Genomic DNA, 25,023 nt, shown 5'->3' on the forward strand with positions numbered 1-25,023 from the left:
AGTGTTCTAACTCTTGCACGGGTTGAGACCTGATGATTAGGAACACACACAGTCATATAAAAGGAAAAGAAATCTAAATAAATCTTCCGCTTGAAGCATCTGCTTTGATTGCTTTTGCTTCATTATGCTCAACTACAAATGTGTAAGCTGCCTGTAGTGTTGCAAGGGCCTATTTTAAAGTCAACAAACATACTTGAATAAAAGCATTTAAATGTGCATTTGTAGTGATAAATAGCATGTGGTGATTAAAAGTGATGTGAAAATGTGGGGATTTTTGTGTGGTCTATTTATCAGTATGAAAAATTTAAAGTAGGGGGAAGGAGTGACATTTTTTTATAATTGTAATTACTGGTATTTGTTTACTTCAGAAAAAAATTATAACAGGGAAACCACCAGCTGCTACCAGAAGGCATTATCTTTGCCCCTTAATTGGAGAAATGAGGGCTGATATGCCATGTAGTGTATATTCCTCCTCTTTCCTTCCCTCCATTGCTCCTGGAACTGATTTCTCCTTGTAGTTGTTTAAATCATTATGTAGATAGGAGAGTTTTCAGTGATGTTGCTTCTGATGAAGCCACACAGAAGATAAAACTTCAGGTGATCATAGTGTTAATTCAGCATCTTTCAAAGGAAATTTCCAGAAAAGTTAGAAACACAGCTGAGAAAACACAGCTGCAAAAATGATGAACCTGTTCTAATGGATATGTAAACATACAACCACTTATAACATCTGAAATCCTCTTAGTGTTTTTCAGGATCAGGTTGTGAAGCTTTTTTTTTTTTTTTTAATTTACTTTCTCAATGAGAATATTGTGTGTGTGTTAAATATGTTGTTGGTATTTGCATCTTGTGCACTTTGAAAGATTCTGCTCTAGACTCGTGGTTCAGCAACTGAATCCCTTTTGCTTGGAATGATTGATGTTTTATGAATCAATCTGCTAATTGGCACTGCTTAATTCTTACTACCTTTGGCCAATAATGTGTGTGTAGGCTGGGGGAACCCTATGGATGCTCAACAGCAAGCAGCAACATTGCAAAACCATCTGAAACACAAAAAGTTGCAGACCCCGCTCAAACTGTGATAAGTGGCCAATTGTTACCTGACCTGGATTTTGCTATTCCACAGCAAACTTTTGAAACAAGCCTCTGAATTTAACTCTAGGGACCATGTAAAACAACTTAGAGCTTGATTTTTTCCAGAGGCCAGCTGAACAATTGTATCCAAGTTGCAGTCTTAAATCTTATGTCTGGAGTGGGAGCTTCTGTGTTTCAGTCACTCCTGATGCAGTAACTCACTGAGAACTGTTAGTTTTACTCTCCTAATGTGTCTAATGTTGGTTTTGTTTTTTTGGCACAGAAACAGCTGAGGACTGAGGAAGCCAAAATTGTTCAAGAGAAAGCTGCCAAGATCAAAGAGTGGGTAACATTTAAGCTCAGGGAGGTAAGTCTCTGGCTTTCTGCCAGGTTTCAAGGCATGTGAGTAAGTACAGTGGCTGCACAGCCAGGGGGTTGCTATGTAGGACAACAGTCTGGGGACAGTCAATCTGCTACAGAGGCACTCTGCTTGTTTGGCCCTGCACATACTCAGTTGTAGGGCTGGGGTCATCACTGTTACCAAGGGCTGTTTACTTTATTGGGAAAACTATAAATGACTGTGAAGTCACCAGTGCCCAAAAGCAGCTTCTGAAGATTGACTAGTCACAAGTGGCTTTCACTTGGCTTTCTTTCACCTCTCCTTTTCTCTGGATGCAGTTTCTGTTCCTTTCTGACAGAGCACCTGTTACACAAACATGTCTTTTGCTCTCCTGTAATTTACCATCTCTCACTAACGCTATTTTCCTACTGCTCAGGTTTTTTTGTCTCTGACCTCTCTGTTCTATCCATCCTGTGGATTTATGCCTCTATCTGGACCTACCCTCTAGAAAAAATATAGAGGGTGAGCATGCAGTTTTAAAGATGGAGTAGTAGTTTTCAGCAGGGAGTGGGCTGTCTGGTCTTTTATTCCAAATTAAACGTATGTATTTCCAAGTTTATGACAGAAAGGGAATTTTTTGGAGTTGGGAGAAGCAGTGTTTGTAGGCATTGATTGTGTTATGACGTGACTTTATAATGTCATTTGGTTGCCTAGATAATCCACTGAGCTGCTGTGCTGCTTCTCTTCCCTGTGTGAGATGACTTAAGGTGCATTTAGGTTACTGGGTGGTGCAGCACAAAGGAGGAAGCAGAGGGTTTGGTTTGGTGTGACCTGCTGTGAATCCGTACACTCACACTGTGTCTTTACTGGCAGCGAGGTTTGTGCCACATGCTGATTCCAGGTGCACAGCATGCACAAGTGGATCACTGTCAGTTGGAGAACTTTGGCATCTCTGTTGCCAGTGAGTTACTTGAGACACCACCACAGAACTCCTTCAAGAGGGAAGTCTGTCGGGGTGTAGCACTGCTGTGTTTAAAAATGGATGCTGAGACTCTTCAAGTAAAGGCATAAGGCAAATTTGCAAAGAACTTCTCATGCCCTAATTGGAAATGTAAATGTATCCTTAATGTTGGTTTGCTTTTTGCTTTTTTCCTTTGATTCTCTGGATCCATGGGAACATCTTTTACTACATACAGGGTGAGATGGAAAAAATACCTTTACCTTCTGGGTAAAGTTTTTTTGGTTCTCTCTTTCATGAGTGTTATTTCTCCAACAGGAGTAAATGATAAGCCATAGCAGAGAAGTAAATTTAAAGACGTATTTGAGAAATGCCAATAATTCAAACAGAGGCTGATTGAGAAAGCCCAGCAAAATATTTTAAGTGGGTTGTCTAGTGATGCTGCTGATTAGAAGGGTTTTGAGGTGACTGGTAGACTCACCCATCTTTTTTTTTCCTTGTTAAGAAACTTGAAAGTAATAAAGGTGAAGACATGTTCTGTGTGGTGGATCACACATGCTCACAATTTTGCATTATTTTTCAGTTTTTATTATTCTTGTTTCATAGCTTGAGCTAGAAAATTACCACCTGAAAAACTGTAATCAGAGACTGATGGAGCAAATTGAAACTCTTCAGGACGCATTGCAAGGTAAATGTGTTCATCTGGCACTGTAGCCTAATAACCACCACAAGAGTGGAAGTTGGCATTCCTGGGTTGTATTCTTAACTTTGTCAGAAATTAAAACTTGTGACAGCAGGCAGTATAGTTGCTCTATTCCTTAGCCAGGTCCATTTTTAAGATGGGAATAACATGCTTACCTGCCTTAACTATTGATTGTTTTCCCACCAACAATTGGGAATAGACTCTCTTTTATTTTAAGAATCTGCATTTGCCATTAAAATAAGCCACTGAGCTCCTGAGTTAGAAGCATTCATTGAAATACATAGTAGAACTCTCCATTCACTTCAGTGCTGCAGGGGAGAAGTCCCTGATGTATTTCAGTGTACCTCCACATGTGAATCATTCTCATCCCAGAGAACCTCTGCTGGCATGTGAGCTGAGTAACCGAATGAGCCAAGGCAGCAGCTCTTTGGTCTGCCTTTAGGAGCTGGGTTCCTCTGTGCTATGGGTTGGAGAAAGCTACTTATGTGATGTTTTGCAGTTCTTTGGTGGCTGGATGGAAAACTTTGGTCTCCAGGCTTGAATTCAGCACCTTTTCTTGTAATGTACTTTGAGAAAGAAATTCTCTCTTAACTTTTCTCTTAATTTTATTTTTATTTTTAATGATTTTGGCTTGGTCATAGTAAGATGAACCAGTTTCCAGAACTTGGCTGGGCATATGGGCAGGGGACATTTCTTTCCTGCAGAACTCCTTCTGGCATTCCTATTACTCTACAGCAAAGGAATAGGGCAAAATTCCTTCTAAATCCCACCACGTTTCTAGTGAAATGCTTTATGACTAGGTTTTTCTCATCCCCTCTGGCTCTGACTGTTCACAAAAAGAGAATGCCTGGTAAGCTGCGTTAATAATCTGGTATTAAGTGTTCCCTGGATCTCAGCTCTCTGGGCAGTAAACAGCACTGCCCTCTCCTCTTATCCCTCACTAGTCCCACTGTGCCAGGCTGAAGAGGCCTCTGCAGAGAGACAAATCTCTTCTTGCTTGCTATGCTAATAGTAACAGCTTCTTCTTAGTCTCCTGTCACATCTAGGAAGCTGCAACAACCCCAGTAATATTTAAAATGAATGGCAACTTTTCAGTCTACACTAATGATTTACCTTTGGGTCAGGGGAAAATATGTGCCAGGATTTATGTGTGCCATCATTATGTGTTAGCTTTGCTAACATTCAGCTCCTTGTGAATCAAGTGCCAAGGTCATGCCCTCAGGGTTGTCTTTTTCTCAGCTGTTTCCAAGAGCAAGTTTGATCCTCTCCACTGTCAACAGTAATTTATTCTGCTGTTTGCTCTTCCCTCTGTAACTTTGTGTCTGTTTCCTTGTAAATCCCATGGGTGGTTAAGCAATACCCATAGAGTTTGATGTTCAGGCAGTATTTTCAGCAATAGCTGTGCAGAGTCATGCTCACCCATATTTTGCAGTTTCCAAAGCATCTAGTGATTTGGTTCTTTTTCAGTCAGGCTGAAATAAATATAAATGCCAAGGTCAGTCAAACATCCTGTGCCATTCCAAGTTTTCCCCCCACTTTCTCATATTCTAAAGCTGCTGTTTGGTGGAAATTAAAGGTAATCTAACCTGAGGTAATCTTTAATAATTATGGAAAGGAAGAAAGTATAATAATTATAAAGTGTAGGTACTAAGTAGACAGAGAACAATCTAGGATCTATCTTTTATGTCATCCTCTAACATACCAACTGAGAGGTCAGGGAAAGAACAAAAAAAAGGGAAGATTTTACAGCAAAACCATGTGAATAACTATTATAAAACTTTGTAACATAAAGCACTGTGTGGGTCATACAGCACAAAAGGATAACAAAAAGCTTTAGGGAAATTCTTGAAAAGTGAGTAGACTCCTCGATTGCTGTCATGTTTAAGAAGGTCACTGTACCTTTGCTGGAATCCCCATCTAACCCCTGGGAATGAGTGGAATCACACTCATTTGATGAGTTAAATCACTGTAGGTCCACTAAAGCCAAAAGCCATGCTGTAAGCAGTGTTTTGGCCACTTCAGTGTATTTGACTAAGTGTTGTGTGGATAGGTGCATTTCCTTCTCATGTTTTAAGAGAGGAGCCTTAATTATATATGAAATCCTATATTGCATTAGACTGAAGGCTTGCCTAGGCCAGTATCCCATCTCCTGGTTGGCTGTTCACATTCCAGAAAGGACTATACAAAATAATGCAAGTAAAGCTGTCCTTCTCTCCATATAAACTTCCAGCTTCTGCTCTCAGTAGGGAGTTGCTAGGCCAGAACTCCTGTGCTACTGATACATTAGTTTTTCTGGCCTATCTGCAGCATTTTGTTTGCTTTTTTGTCTGGGGAAAAAAACCTTCCTTGTGTAAATTTCAAATGTGCTGCCTAATTTCATTAGGAGCCCCTTAATTTCACTTTTGTCAGAAACAGCAATTGGTCATTTCCTATTCATCTCTTCTGTGCTATTTCCAATTACAAATGTATAGTACTTTAGTCATAACTGTGCCCAGCCATCTCCTTTCCATTCCGTGTCGTTCTAAATAGGCCAGGGTGCTGTTGAAATACAACTGAATGTACACTAGAAAGCAACAGTGAAGACATCAAAGTGCCTTAACCCTCTCTTCTCCTTCCTTGTAGATATGACCAGCATTCCTCCCCTTGAATCTCTTTGGAGCTGTGATTCCCTGAAGCCCCGAGCATCACAGGCCTCTTTTGCTGAGAAGATAGACCAGAAATCTGTGCTCCTTGCACCTGGTTTCAGAGAGGTGTGTCATACAGGACCTTCCAGACATGTCCTCTCTTCAGCAAACATAGTCCTTGCCAATGACACCTTTACTGAGAATGGAGAGGATAAATCTCTTCTTTCCCAGAGTATGCTGAAGCTCATGTCTGACCCATCAAGCTGGAATCTCTCCACAGGGAAAAATGTATTTCCAACCATAAGTTCTGAACACGGTTTAGGGTGCTCTGGTCCCATTTCACTGGACCCTCCACCTGAGACCACAAGAATTCTTGAGGCTTTGACTTTCCAGTCATCTTTGGAAGGAAACTGTAATGCTGTGAGCACCTTGCAACAAGTGGGTTTGGATAGCACCCGCTTCCCTGATGATCTGAGTGCCAGATTCCACTCCCACCAGCTGGACTCCTCTTCCTCAGGAGAAGTAATGAGCGTGTTTGATGGCTGTCTCCAAGCTGCTGAGCCACCTCTGGTTGTGTCAACATCAGCTGTTACAGCAGATTCCCTCTGTTCAGGGAGAGAGTGCAGCCTTGGGAGTAGTATGACCTTTCCAAAAATACGAACACCCAATACACCAAGAGACAGTATCCAGCTAGCCAAGAGACATCACAGCCAACCACAGTCAGGGACTAACTCCTTCCATCATATAATGCACTTGGAGACTAGCACTTTCCAGCCCATAACAGACCCTCCAGTCAGCTGTGGGCACCTGAAGGAGACAGACATTGATGATGATGGAGTAATGGAGAAGATGGAGACAGAATGTGGCCTGCTGAGGGGAGAAGCTGAATGTGAGGGAATGCACCACTTACCTGCAGAGCAGAGAGAAGCTGTGAGTTCTGAGGCTGGCACCTTTGACCCGGGATGTAAACCTCCCACACCACCGCTGCACCGATTCCCATCATGGGTAAGAAATGCAAAGGCAACAGTATGAGAAGTGCTGCTTGTCCTTGTGCCCAGTGGTTAGGCTACAGCTCATGGTCTCATTGAATTGTTACCTGTGAGCATCACAGGTTACTTTCCTGAACCACCAAGATGGACAGTTTGACTTCATGGGGCACACTGGTTCTGTTGACTTTTTTTTTTTTTTTTTTTCTTCTTAATTCTTTATAAGGGAAAAATAATCCATTGAAAAAAACAGTCATAGGAATAAAAATGGAAGTCAGAATGTACTGCATTGTGGTTTATCATTATATGGGTCATCAAAAGTTAATCCTTAGCTCTGTTGTCATGTGTTTTAAGATAGAAAAATGAATCATAAATGCAGTGGACCAGACTAGAGAGCTCCAGAGTGAGAAAAAGCTGTGGATACTAGAATAGATACATGGATTAGATCTTGGCTTTCCTATCTCATGGTATGCTCCTGCTGTTAGGAAAATTTTGTGAAAACCTTTGGTAAAGTGAGTATACATGTCCTGTTGTTTTTTTCTTACAGTTACTTGTGAGGTCAGATAGCTGAATTGGTTTTTAGTCCTAGAATTGTTTAGGATGCAAAAGACAGCCTTCTCCTCATTCACTGAGCATTCATTTGTTGTAGAAGAAGATGAGGATGGTTAAGCAGGGCGTGCCTTTCACAAACCCATGCTGTGTGGGCCTGCTCCCCTGGTTGTCCTGTGTGTGTTGTGTGATGGCACTCAGGATGGTTGCTCCATGAGCTTCCCCAGCACCAAGGGCAGGATGACAGGCCTGTAGCTCCCCAGATTCCCCCCTGGCCCTTGTAGATGGTGCCATATTTGCCTGTTCCTGTCACCTGGTATTGTTACAATTTGGGGCAGCTCAATTAATGATGTGTAAAACTCCGGCTTCTTTGGAGGGCATTATAGCAAAAGGTCTATTGAAAGACAGACTCTTCTCAGGGTTTTGGTACAATGAATAATGTTGGTCATTTAGAACAATACCTCTCAACCGTTTCTTACAAGTAAATAATGAGCTAGAAAAACACCAGGTGTCAGGAAAAGGATGATGTACAAGGATTGTTTGGATTCCTCCTTATGATTTCCCAGGCCAGAGTGAGAGTTATGTACTTGGCTTTCCCAAAGGCCCAAGCTAGTGCCTGAAACCTAAAAATCTATTTTCTGACCACTGTCAGTTCCTGTCACCTGAGACCTCCCTGGGTGACCAGGGCTGCAGGTAACTGATGGGCAGTGGCTCAGTGAGCTCTTCTGGCAGCTGCCTCAGTACCCTCAGGTGGATCCCACCTGGCCCCACAGACCTGAGTGTGTCTAGGTGGCAAAGCAGGTCACTGGCATTTCCCCTTGAATTATGGGGGCTTCGTTCTGCCCATCCATGTCTTCCAGATCAGGGGTCTGAGTATCTGGGGAACAACTGGTTTTACCATCAAAGACTGAGGCAGACAAGGCATTGAGTACCTCTGCCTTTTCCTCATCCTTTGTCACTGTTTCTCACTCATATCCAATAAAGGATATTTTGTTTGTCTCTTTTTGTTTCATGTATTCTCCATTTGTTTCTTCTTAATATTGTCTCTATTTATTTCTTTTTTTCTCATGTATTTATAGAAGTCTTTTATTGTCTTTTACTGCAGTAGCCAGGTGAAGGTCTAGCTGGGCTTTGGTCTTCCTAATTTTTTCCCTGCATAACTTCATGGTGTGTTTGTAGCCCTCCTGAGTCACCTGTCTTATCTTCCAAAGGTCACAAACTGAGTTCAGCCAAAGCTCTCTATTTAGACAGGCTGGTCTTCCTCACTGTCTCATCTTTCAAAACATGGGGATGACCTGCTCCTGCACCTTAAAGATTTCCTTCTTAAAGAATGTTCAGTCTTGCTGGATTTTTTTGTCCATCAGGACTGACTCTCAAGGGACTCCATCAACCATGTTCCTAAACATGCCAAACTGACAAACCTGGTAGAAACCAATGTAGTATCAAAAGAGACTAATCTGTTTTCATTTGCTTTTTTAAAGGCATGAGCACACAAGTGAAACTTCAAAGTCAAGCAGTCGTTAATTCTTACGTCTTATGAATTTTTTGGTGTACTTGGCTTTGCAATCTTAGGTACTTTCATGTATATGATTATGTGTGTTATTTCATAGTGAATTTTGGTTGCGTGCTTTAAGGAGCACCGAGGAAACCTTTGGGATTTATCCATTTCACACTGGTTGATGTCCTAGTCGTAACTCTGCATTTAGGTACAGAGTTGGGTTCCCCCTCTGGGGTTTTTATCAATTTATGAAGCACTTGGAGATCCTTTGAACTGAAAGCTCTGTATGTTGTTGTAACTGAGACACAGGTTTATTGAGATCATTCCAGGCATTTCTTTCATTTCCTTATTATGGAATGAGCATCCTTTGTAGCTCAGTGAATTGTTCTGGTATAGGGCTGTTCTTAATCAATTTTAATGCATTGTTTATAATATGGACAAAACCCCATTTCTTTCCAAGCTGTGATATAGTATTTATTGATAATTGTGTGTAGGTGTTCCAGTTTGTGGATGTCACACACTTCTATTAATGGTCATTCACACAACATGTAGTGGAATTCAGCTATCTTTCTTAGAGAGCCCCTCCTTCCTGCCCAAAGGTGTGCTGTGGTGTGATTCTGTGACATGGGCATTTCTGTCTGTAAGAATTACATTTTTGCCTGATCATGATTGTTCCTGGTGTTATTGTTCCAGGAGAGCCGAATCTATGCTGTGGCCAAGTCTGGCATGAGGCTGTCTGAAGTGGCCATGGTGAATGAGTCTTCCAGCTGCTGTAAGTTCTAGACTAGATCCACCCTTGGAGGGAGTTCATGGTGACAGTGTGGGACCTGAGCTTCTGGCTGTTCACATTTCTTCATTTCCCTGCCTGTTTTCAAAGTAAATTTGACCTCATAGCTAGGCTCCATAAAGGAAGGGCGGAGGATATATCTTATCTTGGGGATGGTTGGTGTTGGGCTGTTTGTGCTGCTACATTCAGGGACATCTTCAGGGATTCCATTTTCTCCTCCATGAGTTTTGCTGCCAGTCTTCTGCCTCTGCATGTCTGTGGCCTGTTTTTAGTCTTCTGATTCACCATCACCTTTGCCTGTTAGGTCTTTTTACTGTTTATAGAGGGTACACCAGACTAAATTGTACCATGGGGAGCACAGGGTGGGTAAGGTGTCTTACAGGCTGAATGGAGGGAACATTGCAGCTCTCTCTGGGAATTGTATGGAATTAATAGCACATCTCCTGACTTTTCTAAAGCCAGACTGTCCAGGATGGCAGTTCTTTGTGTGCTTCTTCATTAAAACCTCCTCCTTTTCACCAGTTTGTATTGTTTGCTCTCTTGCTTTCTTTCTGAATTTCCCCAGTTTCCAATTTCTCGTGTTCAACTTCTGGGCCATTTACCTATCTCATCTACAGAAATGTCACGGTGCCAGTCTACACTACACTGAAGGGGGTAAGGAGTTACCTTACTTTTCCTGTTGTGGGAAGCATGGTCCAGGGCTACTAGTATTTGAGACAAACAGGATGGAACTGTGCAGTGAAGGAAAGAAAATTAGAGAATGTCAGGAAGTACTGGACATCAAGAGAATACGGGAAGAGTAGCAAATGTTAAATATATTTAAGAACACAGAACATTGCAACAAATTTTGGTCCAGGAAGTTGCGGTGCGCACTATGAAACCTAGAGGTGACAGTGGGTGTAGCCTAGTGAAAGAAATGGAAAACAAGGCTCGTGGAAGAGGAGGAGGGTGTAACCAGAGGAGACCCAAACAGATCAGATTAGAGAGTCTACTGGGAAGTTTTCAGACTAGAAGGGGAGGAACGGAGGAACCCTGGGGCAGAAGTAGGCAAGGCAGTGTGGACATGAAAGGCGTGGGTTGCTCTGTCTCCTGGCTGGGGAGGGATTGTCCTAGGGAAACTCTTCTCTCACATGCTAACCATACAGGTCTGTTTTCCAGAAAGCCACACAGATCAGCAATGTGCCTTTCTTAGATGAGTCTTCAGGCTCTGATGATGACTGTGGCTCCCATGCCAGCTTCAGGACTTCTGCTGCTGGATCCGAGAACAGGAAAGCCAGCATGCCAGGCAGCCCTCGAGCCGTGAAGAGAGGTAAAGTGGGATTTTTAAAGTGGGGTATTGCTACTGAGCAGGAAGAACTCTGTCATCAGGGCCAAGATGCCCTGAACAGCATCATCTGTGACATGCAAATGCTCAGCCAGTGATGCTAGCAAGGAGTTCTCCCAGAATGTGTGCTGCAGACATCAAGAGCAGCAACACCAGAAAACCTGTTCTTGTAGATGGTTTTCATTGCTGAAGTTTTCCATTCAGGCAATTGCTAAACTAAGATTGTGGGAAGGATTGCCCTCCCAAATTCATCACATGTCTGGTCATCCATACCTTTTGCTGTGACTTCCCCTTGGAAGCAAGCTAGTACTGATACAATACAGAAAATGCTTTTTTGTCTTTGTCATTGACTGGTAGTTTCTTGACCAGTAAGTACATCAGGTACTTTGAGAGACATCAGGTACTTTGTCTCTCTTTGAGAGACATCAGGTACTTTGAGTCCTGATTAGGGCTAATTTTCCTGCCTGCTGGGAGGGCTAAACTGGTTATTGAATGGAATTTTTGTTACCAGGGAGACAAAATGAAATACAACTCTGTTTTAGAGACAACCAAATTTTGTTGGTTGTCTCTGAAAAAGAGTCAGATTTCATGTAGTCTTAACTTCTGTTGTGATGCATTGGCAGATGTGCCTGCACCTATGGTAAGATTCACAGAAAGCAAAGCCCATTGCTGGTGAAGAAGCCTTTTCTTTAGCTGGAATCAGAGGGGATTGAGACTTCTTAATGGATGTTCCCATATGAAAATAAGCTGCCTCTCCTTCAGATGAAAAGTCTGTTGATTTTTTTTATATATATTTTAATCTGATTTTATTCAGCAGTAAATCTATTTCACTATCAGTATCTAAAACTCACTTTCACTACTTGTCTTCATAGGGAAATAAGGTGTCATAAGTTACGTTAGTGGAGTTTGAGTTTCCAAAGTCTGATCTGATTTGTCCTTCTTGAACCAAAAAGAAGCCTTAATGGTGAATGCAGAAACTTTTTTGGAGTGTACAATATTCCGTGCATGCTTTTGTCTAGCCATGACTCTCATTCCTTCCTTCATTTTGAACAGGTGTGTCTGTGTCCTCACTGAGCTCTGAGAGTGACTATGCCATCCCTCCTGATGCCTACTCCTTGGATGGTGACTATTCAGAGCCAGAACATAAACTACAGCGAACATCTTCCTATTCCACTGATGGTGGAATCTGTGCTGTAAGTCTTGCACTCTGACTGCTGTGTTACACTTGCAAAGGGGTGCAAACAGAGCCTTGGCCTTAAAAAGAGAAAAGTGTAACTACAGGATATTGAATAATCCCCTTGCAAAGGGATGCTCTAACAGACTGGGCTATTGGTCCAGCTGATTGGTATCAAAAGACACAATCTGGTGCTTCAGAAGAAGGTGCAATTTCTGTTATGTGGTTAGGTAAAAATGTAAGCATCAAGGGCTCTGTTCTTTCCTGATGACCTATATTGATTTCCTGTAGTTGTATTCTACTTTAATGATGGTCCTACACTTTTGAGACAAAATAAATTGGGAAATTCAGAGGAAGGAGAAAGGAAAGAAACCTCAAAATAGGCAGCATTAAAGTCTGTACTCTTCAATTTAAGAGATCAAACAGACAAGGAACAGGAGTCTAATCATGGTGTAGAGACAGCCTTCACCTTTATTTGGAAAATCAGTGCCTCAGTATGAAGAGAAATAAGTTTACAGTGCATCAGACAGTCATTGATTGTTGATTTTTGATGATCTTTGATGGCTGCTACTAAACAAAGCAGAAAATTATGGGAGATAAAGCAAATGTCTGGGCTTGAACTTGAAAGTTCACCACACTTTCATTTGTATTTTGAGAGGTGCAAGATTACCTCCTCTCCTCTTTGCTCTGTCCTGCAGGAGCCCATGGAGAAATCAGGCTACTTGCTGAAAATGGGCAGCCAGGTAAAGACATGGAAAAGACGATGGTTTGTTCTCAGAAACAGACAAATCATGTACTACAAGTCCCCGGTAAGTCGCTGGGATATATTTCTTCCCCTCTAGAGGCACAGAGAAATTTAATATACTGAAAAAACACTTTTGGTTAGACATGTCACTGTTTTGAAAAGCATTACGAACATTAGAGCAATTCACTGTATACATCAAATGAAGAACAAAATTATTATTAATAAACTTGTCACTTAACAAGTGTCTGGCTGAATCTTGAAAACTTCCAAAGGTGGAAATTCAGCCACTGTCTTGATACCTATTGTGTGTTGTACTGCCTTGCCGCTTAGAAAGGGTTTGGTTTGTTGGTGTTTGTTTGGGCTTGCTTTTGTTTTATTAATCATAATGTCCAACCTGAACTCCATAAGACAGTATTTATTATAACTGCCCTTGTTATATTGTCTGCCACTATTGAGGAGACTTTTGCAATGGGATCACAGTCTCATATTTCACCTGGCAAACTTGGGCTGTCCTTTCCAGCTCATGAATGCAGACTCCAACCTGCACGTGCATATTATGCTGTATTTAGGTAATCTAAGACCTGTCTGAGGTTTCCTGTTGAAAAAATGGTTTGCTTTTCTTTCCTCAGAGTGATGTTATCCGCAAACCACAAGGGCAGCTGGAGCTGAATTCTTCATGTCAAATTGTCAGGGGTGAAGGGTCCCAAACATTCCAGGTAGGCATTGCTTTTTTATCCTGCACATAACCATACACTCAGTAGCTGGGTGAGGGAGCACTTAATTCAGACTGAATGGTACTGTGTCTCTCAATTGATATGAGCTAACTTTATCTGGTCTCTGTTTCCTGGCACAAAACAGGCATTATTATTTAGACTAATGAGGAAAGAGATAAATTGTAACTCAAATACACCCTTTTGAAACTGAAAGAAATTCGTATTTATTTTTGTCCTGTTTTACATCATCGCACTATCCTCTTTCTTGCAGGAGTTAGAGCGTGAAATCTATGGGGGGAAATGATTCTTACAACAATTAAAATAGCTAGCACCTGGGATCTTTCTGAGAGACTTCTCTCACAAGATCTCAAGCCTGACTTTACAAGCCTGGAGGATCTAAAGAAACATCTGAATAGTTTGATTCCTTTTAGAATTTGACTTCTAAAGTATTCTAAAGAAGTTAGCCTATCACTGGGTTCACTTTTAAGTCATTATTGCCCTAATTAGAGAGGCAGCATTAAAGTTTCTTTCATACTTTGAAAGGTACATGGCCTAGTTTGTGAGATACCTTCTGCCCTTACAGAACTGAAGTTGCCAAGGCCTATTACTGTTAGATTTATAGTGTCTTTCCTCTCAGTCACAGGGTAGTGAAGGCAAAATACAATGCAAAGTGAAGGCAGCAAAACCCCACATTTATGTAGTCACCCTGGAAATTAAAAACTAGCAGCAGCACTGAGAAACAAGAAAGGATGAGGGAGGACACAAAGCCACAGTATCCAATAGAAACAGCAGGAAAGCTTATGAGATTTTGATTCATCTTTGATTTTTTCACTTGGGCTTTGAGGATTAGCACCTTTTTTCTTGCCCTCAAAAAAAATCTCTCCTGAATGACCAAAAATAAATCTGTGTGGGATAAAGAAACTCAGCAACTGAAGAAAAGATTTTCAGGTGTGCAGCTTTATAATTTGTCACTCCTTTTCCTTCCAGCTTGTGACAGAAAAGAGAACCTACTTCCTGACAGCAGACTCTCCCAACATCCTGGAGGAATGGATTCATGTCCTGCAGAGTATCCTGAGAGTACAAGTGAGCGGTCCTGTTGGTGTTCCTCACAGTGATGCTAAACCTACTGTGAAAGGCTGGCTCACCAAGGTAAAATAGTATTTCATACTTTATATTTAGCTCAGAATTGACAGTGTACCAGCTTCTTGGTTTGCACAGCAAATGTGAGCAATAAATTAGTATTTGAATACTCTGTAAGAGTAGAGAACAAAGGACAAGTGCCTGTAGATTTCTGTATTTCAAACATTTATATAAGTGATAAGGGATGGGACAAACAAGGCTACTGAAAGGTACTGACTGTCAAGTAGTAAATAATAACAAGTATCTAGTTTATATATGCTTTTTTTTCAGCAGAATTCACAACATGTCATAGTAAAAAAACCAACACTGTTAGATGTCACATTTAATTGATCTTTAACTTGGTGATATAGGAGAGTTTAAAAACAATGGCTTGTATGGTTCCATGTTAGCTTTTAATTCTGTCATAACAGACTGTAGGTTCATTAGTACAAAGTACAATGGCTGAAAATTCTTATTCTTTGTCATTACCATAGCTTACTTTGACGTTGCAAGTTACTGTGAATTATTTAGTACAGTTCTTGTCAGGTTCTAAGATGGTTTAAGAAGACCTGCATGAAGGTTATTCATCTGCAATAGGAAACAGCTGTCTAGATTATAGGTTGACTGGTCTTTTCTTGCTGAGATGAACTGATTTGTTTTTATAATCTTTAAAAGGTTATCCTTAACATTGTATTTCAGTATACAGAAATTATAAATTGTTATGAATGAGTAAAACACTTGACCAAATCTTAGACCCATTCTTATAAGCACCCATGTACTTGGGTGGGAAGTACTTGCCTGTTTCTGAAGGGGTCCCCTGTATGTTTTGAGAGGAGCTTGTATTAGCATAAAACAAATAATAAATGCCAAGTTTTAAGGGCGAGTTGAATTGAAAAGTGAAGTCCTAGAAAGTCATTCTGGCAATATTGCTGATACTAAAAATATGGATGTGTTTGTCCTCCTTACAGGTCAAGCATGGTCACTCTAAGCTGGTCTGGTGTGCCCTGATTGGAAAAACTTTCTACTACTATCGAAATCCTGAAGATAAAGTAATTTCTTTTTCTCCTTTTGTCCCTGGAACATCCTTTCCCATTTCTTACAAAGTTTTCTTTACTATTACTGATTCTGTGTCTCAGGTCTCTTTCTCGGTTGTACTTCTCTTCTCACAGCACCTGTTACACAAAGAGAACCAATATTTTCCCTAATTTTATTTTTTAAGTTTAAATGAGAGCAGATTTAAAAGGCAAGTGATTGCTCCTTCTCAGATCACTCTGTATCTTGTTCCTCACTTTCTCCATTTGGTCTTGTGTACCCTTCTGAGCAGACTTTTATACAGCAGCTGATAGATCCTTCATTATTGTCATGAACAGATAGCATCAACATTCTGGGAAGAGGGAGACAATCAGTGTAATGTGCTTCCATTTCTGGACACCTTGCCCAATAGTCCATTACTTTGTCTTGGTGGTGTCAAACTCCAAGTTTCAGAATATCAAAAAGTACTGGGATTCATAGTTGGGATTGACCTCCAGAATTAGCACAGCAGATATACTCTCTTTTGTCTGAATCTAATTACTTGTGAAATTTAAAAGTATTTCTTTTCCAGTAGCAAGCAGAAAGTCTGACCAGGGTCAGAAAACAGTGGCTCAAGATACTAAGCAGCTGACCCTCAAGTGTAATGGGAAGAAAGCAGTATGTTTTGGGAAAAAAATAATCTTTTTATTTGCATTGTCTCATTATGATCTGTAGATGCTTTTCCAAGAAAAATAAAAGTAATGACACACTTTGTAAGTCATTTATGAACAATGAGATTCTCTAGAAGTGTAAGGTTACATTAGCTAAGCATTGAATTATTTATTCCTTCCATTTTACAGAATTGTTAGCATTTTTACTTGGCTTTTGTTTCCCAGTGTTCCCTGTCCATACTGGGAGATGAGTTACATTTATCTAATGTGCTTCTGCTCCTCGTAGTGTCCTTTAGGGCATCTGCCTCTGCGTGAGTCCAAGGTGGAAGAAGTAGACCGTTCCTGTGACTCTGATGAAGATTATGAAACCACAGGTGGAGGACTTCTCTCATCCCACTGTACATTGGTGATTCACCCACAGGACCAGAGTCCCACATATTTACTGATCCGCACCAAACAGGAGAAGGTATAAAAAGCTGTCTTTTTTTGGAGAGCATGAGTCTTTTGGTAACAATGAGCAAATGGGTCATACAGGCTTAGCTGTTTGTAGAAAACAGGTCTGAATTGACCCATCCTGTTCTCATCCCTGTGCCTAGAACACCTGGCTGTACCATCTGACCGTTGCAGCTGGCAGCAGCAATGCCACAGTGGGCACGGCCTATGAACAACTCATTGGAAAACTATTGGATGCAGAGGGAGACCCTAGTAAGTAGGCACCGAAAACTCTTCCATGGTAACAAAGCATAAGGAAGACTAATTTCAATTCCCAATTTAATCCAGTCAAAGGTGAGGGAAAGGGATTCTCAGTACTACATCATATGGTATAATGTCCTTCTCCCCTTGTTCTCAGACAAGTCCATCATATTGTCACATCATTTATCAAAGCCTCTGAAATGTCTGTAACAGTAATTCAAATTAAAATAAAGAACTGGTGCTTTAATTTTTTCTTTGTTGGTCTTGATTTTCCTTTCCAGGAAATCTTGACCATACAAACATGTGCTCTTTTCTCTAAATACACTCAAACACACTTGCTTTCCTAACTGTTTCTCTGTCTTATATATAAGCCCTTACACATACATCCATGCTCATCTTTGATACCTGCTCATGCATTTATGTTTATGCGACATGTTCTCAAATATGTATTAAGATTCGCATTCATACTTTTCCCTTGCACTCTCACATATTCTGGACCCATATGTGAACCTTGCTTCCTGTTGAATAGTGACTTGCACTAAGACCCCCATTGCAAGAAGCTGCTCAGGCAGGGTTTGTGTGTCTGGCTTGAGCACACAGCTGAGCAGCTTCTCACCAGAATCCAGCTAATGAGAAGCTCTGATGTAGCAGGATTGAGGATGCCAATATTTCTTTCTGCTGATGACTAATGCTGCTGGTGACTCCTTGTCCATGGTGGGCTTTGCTGAAATCAGTGAAGTGTCACCAAAGATAATGTGGCCTAGTGCAGTGCTGCTTCCTCAGGCACTTTGCCATGTCAGCAAGGCTCCTTGTCAACATGGACACTGTTTCTCTCTCTCCTGTTTCTGACACTGCATATTTTTGCCCATCTGCTACCTCAGATTCTCCTCTGTGGAGGCATCCTATGTTGTGCTACAGTAAAGATGGGTTGCACACATCCCTCACTACCCTGCCATCAGAGGCTCTACAGACTGAAGCCCTGAAACTTTTTAAGGTATTTAAAGGGACATTGCATGGTTTTCAGTTATTTTGATCTGTTGTTGGGGCAGTAACATTGTTTGGTCATGTTGTACAGCATTTACTGTCATGATGGGTTGCTTTAGACAGGCCTGCTGGTTCATTTAGTTACAAGAGAACTCTTGGATTTTAAGTGTCATTCATTCTTTGGAGGTTTAACTTTTCTTGTGCAGAGTCTGGGTTTAGGAGTAATGCTCCCCACAGACTTTATTTCAAAATTAGCTTTGTCTTCCTCTTTCCTCGCCAATAGTTGGATTGAAGGAAACAAACAATTCACTGGCAAACTCAGATGTGTTAGTAAGACCAGTGCTGAAGCCACTGGAGATTACAATTTTGCACTCTCCAAGTGTAAGATCAGGAATGAGACTGGACAGTGTGAACAAGGTAGAACACAGGCATGGAAGGCAGGAAGTATATTTTCCCCTCAATTCTCTTTGCTGACTTTTAAGTTCCTTAGACCAAGGGAGGTTGAGTAAATTTTCTAGTTGCCATAACTGAGGAAGGAGGAATAGAAATTAAGTATTGACTCTCTTCCCTCCTCTCAGGGTTATTTATTAACCGTCCGTTAGTTAATAAATATATCTCATGAACCTGGCCTGAAAAGCATCTGTATTTGTGGCATTGACTAACGTCTACCCTTTCACAGTCCTGTCAGCTGTTCATCAATGTTCCTGTGGAGGCATCCTCTATTGATTACCATGTGTCACTTGCCCAGACAGCACTGCAGGTGTGCTTGACACATACCGAGCTGCAGAATGAAATTTACTGTCAGCTTGTTAAACAGACCAGCTGCCGACAACCCCAGAACCACTCAGTCATTCAGGTCAGTTCCTCTTTATTTAGTGCGACCCTGCAAAAGCTTTCCATTTAATCCCATGTTTTTAATTAGTAGCTATGGGATTGGTTCTCCTAAAATAGTGCTTGTGCTAAAGGTGTGCTGGGAGAAAGAGAATCTCAGCACTGATCTACAAAGAAGAACACTAAGAACATAATTACTTGAAAAATAAATTTTAGTTTAAATGTAGCTGTTTACCACTTGTAAATGGTCTTTTCAGACATGATATTTATTTTGTTTTGCATTTTATATAATCAAAAGCATACAAGTCATGAATATTACTATTAAACATGAAATCTGAATTTTGCACTGTAATTGTTGGGTAAATAAAATTAATGAGTTACAGCATGAATGTGCATATGCAATTACAATATTCCCAGGTCAAATAAAACATTAAAATCAGGTTGAATAATAATGGATCTAATTTGAAATAACATTTCCCAGTGCTTTTTTGGTTATGATTTTCAGTTACATAGTATTAATTTAAGTCCCAATTGTTGACTCAGTTGTGGTTATGCTAAAATTTTCAGAAGTCAAAATTTTCAGTTGTAGCCAATCATATAGAACTCTTCTCAGAGTCCAGACAGAGATACTGAAGAGCAGTCTGTTGGACCATTACTGCCCTCTGAAAGATTTTCAACTACACATCTAAAAAGGGTCACTCCAAAAAGCACTAGTCACCATCCATCATTTTGGCTGTAGTATTCTGTGAAAGACAGCAGGTCAGAAGTACAGAACAAGAGTGATGTCCAGTTTTGTGTTGACAGTGCTGGCAGCTCCTGGCTTTATGTGCTCCTCTGTTCCTGCCTCAGCATCACTTCCTCTGGTACATCAAACAGCACTTGCAGCGACATGCAGACCCCAGGTAAGGACTGCAACAGCATTTCCTTCTGCTCAGCTGCCTGCCTCTTGCACCCACTACAGATAAAGAGGGAAGCAATTCTGGAACACATGCCTACAAATATAAATTGAGAGGGAGGACAGAAGGTTCCCAGTAGTATAAAGCTGTGCCCCTTCAACTTTTCACATTAATTTGTCACTTAGACGAAGCTAATTCACAAAACTCAGTGACGTACTAACAAAAGAACTTTTTATAGATATAACTGGAGCTACACTGGGAAGTTTTTTTGCTTATACAACTCCTTTCCCTTATTGACAGAAAGACAGACCAAAGTAATTACTTGGAATGAATTATGCAAATTTTAGCTGATTATGTTCTATTGTCAGGTTAGCTGGCAAAGTGACAGAATTTTGTGAGGCATAAAACATCTCAGGGAACTGTAAAAAGTTAGGAAAAACTAACAAACCTGAAACATATCCTAGTACTGTTTTCTCTTATCTCTTTGGTGTGTAACTGTGGTAACAGCAAGAAATTGTTCATGCTGTGCTCTTTGTTTGTTTCCATGGTGACCTGGTCATCAGTGTATCTCACTGTGTCCTTAGCAGGGAGGTCACAGCTAGAGATGTCTAGTTGTCTGCTGCAAAAATACCGTTGTTAAGACAAAAGTAAAAAAGTACAAAATCCTTTCAAACAAATAATCACATTCAATTAATAAGCCTAAATCTGCCATGGGACTCAAGCTAAAAGTCGCCTGGCACTGCAAAGAAAATGTGTACTCCTATCAAGTATATTAACTGTTGTCTCACATTTGCTATTTCTTCTCAAAAGCAAAAATACAATTGAAAATTTCTTCTCAAATTGGGCACTACTCAGTGTTCAGGTTCTCTCTCCATTTGCTAAGACAGCATGTTAGGGATCCTTTGTCTAGTACTAGGAACCATCTCTTCAAACTTGTGCATTACCATTATGGGCCCATTCAGCTTACCACTAGTGAGCTGCTCTACTGTTGGAGACTGTTGAATTTCAAAAGGATTTGCTGGGCCATGTGAAACTGATTTATTACATCCGTTTCAAGCTCTTCTATGCTGATGGTCTGCCCAGAAGCACCTTTGTCAACAAATATACTCCAAGGAGAAACAAAGAGGAAGTTCATTTATATTATCCAGCTATGACCCAGAAATTACATGAAAATGTGCCTGTGTTCACCTGTAGTTCAGCTTAGATTTGAAGCAGTTTTTAACTGGGATGTAGCATGGCTCCTCCCTAGCTCTAGGAACACTTACCTGCCTTTGAGTGGAGCAGATATAGCTGTTTCTTGACCAGTTCAGTAGATATACTTCCCCATTTTCACACAGCAAGCAAGACACTAGAATGTTTACACTGCATAATGCCTAGTGGTCTAGCTCTATTCTAGATATTAAAAGATCTTAATTAGAAGAATTACAGTTCTTAATTCTAGGTATTGTTTTTCATGAAAGGTGAACTCAGTGTATATATCCCGTCTCTAAGAGAGGAAGAAAAGTGGGGCAGAGTTCTAAGTGAGAAGTCACGGGGCTCAGGAGCATCTGGAAACCAGATGTAACAGCTTCTTGATGAAGCAAGATTATCTATTTGAATATTGTCCAAGCTCATTACTGGGGAGGTGGGCAATATATTGCTACAGTAAAAAGCCAGAACTCCTGACTTCCATGTTGGATGTAGGGATTGAACTGGAGATTTAATCACATACTGAGCTCCTGAAGGCACCTTGAATGGAATTATTTGCCCCTGCAAAGTGATAGCACAGTTACAAATCCATATAAATCCTTCAATTTCAGAATTTACTGAGTATATACATTCTTAACATTTTTGCGCAAGGTGCAGTTGACCATTCCTGCTTGACTTTAGAGACACTTATATATTTTTGATGCTGTTCAGTGGAGCACTCTCTTAAGTAGACAGTAAACTGATCATCTTGGTAACTATCCCTATTCTGTATTGAACTGTCAACAAACCTAAGCTTTCTTGGAATCTCTGTTGAGTTTCTTGGTTGGCAGATAGGCTTAGTGGAAACCTAAAATTTGTACAATCGTGTAAATTAATAAACACAGCTTGTAATGCATTAATCTCACAGGATTATACGACTCAATATTTACCAGGACTTGACATGATAGTAACTAAATTCCAGTGGCATGACAGCAAGTTTGAGGGTGAATTGATCTTGACCTGACAGATACTATGATGGCAACAGGGTACAGAAGAGGATATGTGTCCAGTCCACACAGAAGCAGGGAATACTCTTGTGTTTCCTAGAGAGTCCATTGTCTGCCTTAGTTTTATGGGTCCTTGGAGCTCAGGTTTGTGCTGTAGCTTTTCACTTGAGCTGTTACTCCGTTGAGATGAAGAGTGTATCCCCATAGAGACATTTCTTTGCTTGAGCAAAAGCCTGAGGGAGGAATGCGTTGTCATGGCCTGGGAAATGGAAGAGGACATGGCACTTGGAGCATGTTCGTGACTCTCTGCCCCTCTTTGCCTAGGAGTGAGATAGGCAAGTATGCCATCTACTGCCAGAGATCAGTAGAGCGCACCGTGCAGGCTGGAGAGAGGGAAGCCAAGCCCTCCCGGATGGAGATCGTGTCCATCCTGCTGAGGAATCCCTACCACCACTCGCTCCCCTTCAGCATCCCCGTGCACTTCATGAATGGAACGTACCAGGTGAGCCATCACAGCTGCCTTTCTTCTGGGCACTGGAGGACTGCACCATAATCTGCCTGCTTCTCTTTGCTGTTTTAGCTTGATTTTCCAAGAAAGTGAAAGGAATTCGCCCCTATCTCTACAGATCTTAGGAAGAAAAGGTAGCTGAGAAAAAGTGAGAGATGTTGGAAGTGTCTCAGTATGGGGAAGAATGTGATATGAAGGGAGACAGTACACAAGTGTTGTCACTGGAGCTGAGTTAATCCTGAGATGCTAATTCACAGGAAACCACCTTCATTAGTTGTGATAGCCATCAATGGTCACAATTCTTGTATCTTCATTTAAGTCCTCTTTCACTGCAGGTTGTAGGATTTGATGGTTCCACAACAGTTGATGAATTCATCCAGAGACTGAACCAAGAAACAGGAATGAGGAAGCCATCCCACATGGGATTTTCTCTGTTCACAGATGATCCTTCTGGCAAGAATTTGGAACATTGTTTGCCCGGCAATATGAAGGTATTTATTTTTCTCCTCTTTCTGCTACCTTTAGTATACATCTTTGAAGGACTTCTAAAAGGTTAATAAATCTTTCTTAATGAATTAAGATAAAATAAGCTTGGATATTGTCTATCTAGATTAATGTTCACAGATGAGATATTAATTCCTGCACTTGGGTCACAACAACCCCATGCAGCTCTACAGGCTGGGGGAAGAGTGGCTGGAAAGCTGCTCAGAGAAAAAGGATCTGAGGATCTTGGTCAACAGTCATCTGAACATGATCCAGAAGTGTGCTTGGTTGGCCAAGAAGGCCAGTGACACCCTGGCCTGTATCAGAAATAGTGTGGCCAGCAGGACTAGGGAAGAGACTGTCTCCCTGTGCTCTGCACTGGTTTTGGGCCCCTCGCAATGAGAAAGACATTGAGGTGCTGGAGTGGGTCCAGAGGAGGGCAACGGAGCTGGTGAAGGGTCTGGAGAATATGTCTGATGAGGAGCAGCTGAAGGAGCTGAGGTTCTTTAGCCAGGAGAAGAGGAGGCTAAAGAATTAAAGTAATTGCTCTCTGCAACTGCCTGAAATGAGGCCGTAGCCAGGTGGGAGGAGGTTTCTTCTCCCAAGTAACAAATGACAGGACAAGAGGAAGCAGCCCAGAGTTGCTCCAGGGGAGGTTTAGATGGCCTATTAGGCCTATTAGGCAAAATCACTGAATTCATTTCTCAAGCATTGGAACAGGCTGCTCAGGGAAGTGGTGGAGTCACTGCCCCCTGGAGGTATTTAAAAGATCTGTAGATGTGTCACTTGGGGACATGGTTTAGTGGTAGACTTGGCAGTGCTGGTTTGATGATTAGTCTTGCTGATCTTAAAGGTCTTTTTCAAACGATATGATTCTGTGATTCTATAATTAGCTAGCCTAATCTGATACAGTTCTTAATAGAAAGATCTATTTTAGTAGGTGATAAATCGGTCCGTTTTTAAAAAGTCTAACTCAGATTTTAGCACATATTAAAGTTTAATTTGTCTTGACTACAAAATTGAAACATGACTGAGCTAGCCAGCATGATCAGATACCACAACTGACATCAAATGTGACACTCCTAATTGAGACAAATTTATGTTTCACTGTGAGTCTTTTGGCATGTCTATATAAATTCCATCTGTTGGATTATGAAGTATCTTCTTGCTATCTCCAGATAACTCAGGCTTTCATTGTTGATAAGCATACTTACGGGAGAAAGCTCTACTGAGTGTGGCTTCATTTTAAGAAAAAGTGTAGTGCCTTAGATCAAGGGAAAAAGAAAGCAGATAAAGTGTTAACACCTGTGACTTTCATATGGAGATTTTACCCCTGCTGCAGCTGAATGACTGCCATAATTGAGCAGGCTGGCTGCCATGAATGAGACCCATCAGATTTTGGTACAAATCTGTTAGAATAATTTGTCATACGGCCTTAATGGAGGAATAGTTGTAGTGGCAACTTTGAAGAGGTCCTGATAGCTATAGGGAACTTAAACAATCAATTTTACAGAGTGTAAAACTTCACATTAAGCAACAGAGGGAGAAGATACCAATAACTTTGAAATAGAGGGTTTGAAAGGAAGCTACAACACTGCCAAATTATTTAGTTTGTTTTCATGGCTTGATATAAATCAGGTAATCTGGAACTTTACTGGTAATTGGACCATCTGGAGACATGAGGTATCAGAGTAAACAAAGGAGCTTGAGACAATCAAAGGCATCTCTTTGCCTTGGCAAGTAAATAATAACCGGTAAATCTCAGTAGCTTAAGAGAGGTTTGGAGGTCTGATTATGTATTTCATGTGGCTTCTTATGTTCACATTCCTTTCACTGAGATACCATCAGAAGAGAAGTAGAGGCCTTCATTAGACCACTTGTAAAAGGACTAGAATAACCAGGAGGAGCTGAATGAAAAAAAAAAAACAAACCCCAACACAAAAACAAACAAACAAACAAAACAAACAAAAAAAAACACACAAAAAAACCCCACAAACCAACCATGTTACTGTGAAAAATATGCCTGAGTTACAAAGTTGGTATCTAGGACCAGACATTCCCAAAATTTGGACCTTCACATCCAAGGGATTGATACAGCCATGCACATTCTACTGCTTTTCAGAGGATATGGTAGTGCTTTAGTTTGGCTCAGGAGGGCACGTTTGAAGTAAACCTACC

The 25,023-nt window shown here is 40.9% G+C and overlaps 1 protein-coding gene across 4 annotated transcripts in view; it reads left to right on the forward strand.

Moving 5' to 3' along the window:
- PLEKHH1 (pleckstrin homology, MyTH4 and FERM domain containing H1) overlaps window positions 1–25,023 on the forward strand; it is a 54,740-nt gene that overhangs the window by 19,433 nt on the left and 10,284 nt on the right. For all 4 annotated transcript variants that reach the window (XR_010743830.1, XM_066321375.1, XM_066321374.1 and 1 more), the window contains exons 5-22: window positions 1,358–1,441; window positions 2,979–3,060; window positions 5,698–6,704; window positions 9,426–9,504; window positions 10,085–10,173; window positions 10,678–10,828; window positions 11,897–12,036; window positions 12,716–12,826; window positions 13,392–13,478; window positions 14,463–14,624; window positions 15,563–15,643; window positions 16,563–16,742; window positions 16,873–16,981; window positions 17,851–17,963; window positions 18,633–18,809; window positions 19,589–19,686; window positions 22,179–22,356; window positions 22,698–22,853. Coding sequence is in view for 3 of the 4 variants with exons in the window: in XM_066321375.1 (XP_066177472.1) it covers window positions 1,358–1,441; window positions 2,979–3,060; window positions 5,698–6,704; window positions 9,426–9,504; window positions 10,085–10,173; window positions 10,678–10,828; window positions 11,897–12,036; window positions 12,716–12,826; window positions 13,392–13,478; window positions 14,463–14,624; window positions 15,563–15,643; window positions 16,563–16,742; window positions 16,873–16,981; window positions 17,851–17,963; window positions 18,633–18,809; window positions 19,589–19,686; window positions 22,179–22,356; window positions 22,698–22,853 (3,084 nt within the window). In the remaining variant the exon portion in view is untranslated. The remainder of the gene's footprint in view (window positions 1–1,357; window positions 1,442–2,978; window positions 3,061–5,697; window positions 6,705–9,425; window positions 9,505–10,084; window positions 10,174–10,677; window positions 10,829–11,896; window positions 12,037–12,715; window positions 12,827–13,391; window positions 13,479–14,462; window positions 14,625–15,562; window positions 15,644–16,562; window positions 16,743–16,872; window positions 16,982–17,850; window positions 17,964–18,632; window positions 18,810–19,588; window positions 19,687–22,178; window positions 22,357–22,697; window positions 22,854–25,023) is intronic.

The sequence above is a fragment of the Sylvia atricapilla genome, chromosome 6 (assembly GCF_009819655.1).
Source record: "Sylvia atricapilla isolate bSylAtr1 chromosome 6, bSylAtr1.pri, whole genome shotgun sequence".
Lineage (NCBI taxonomy): Eukaryota > Metazoa > Chordata > Aves > Passeriformes > Sylviidae > Sylvia > Sylvia atricapilla.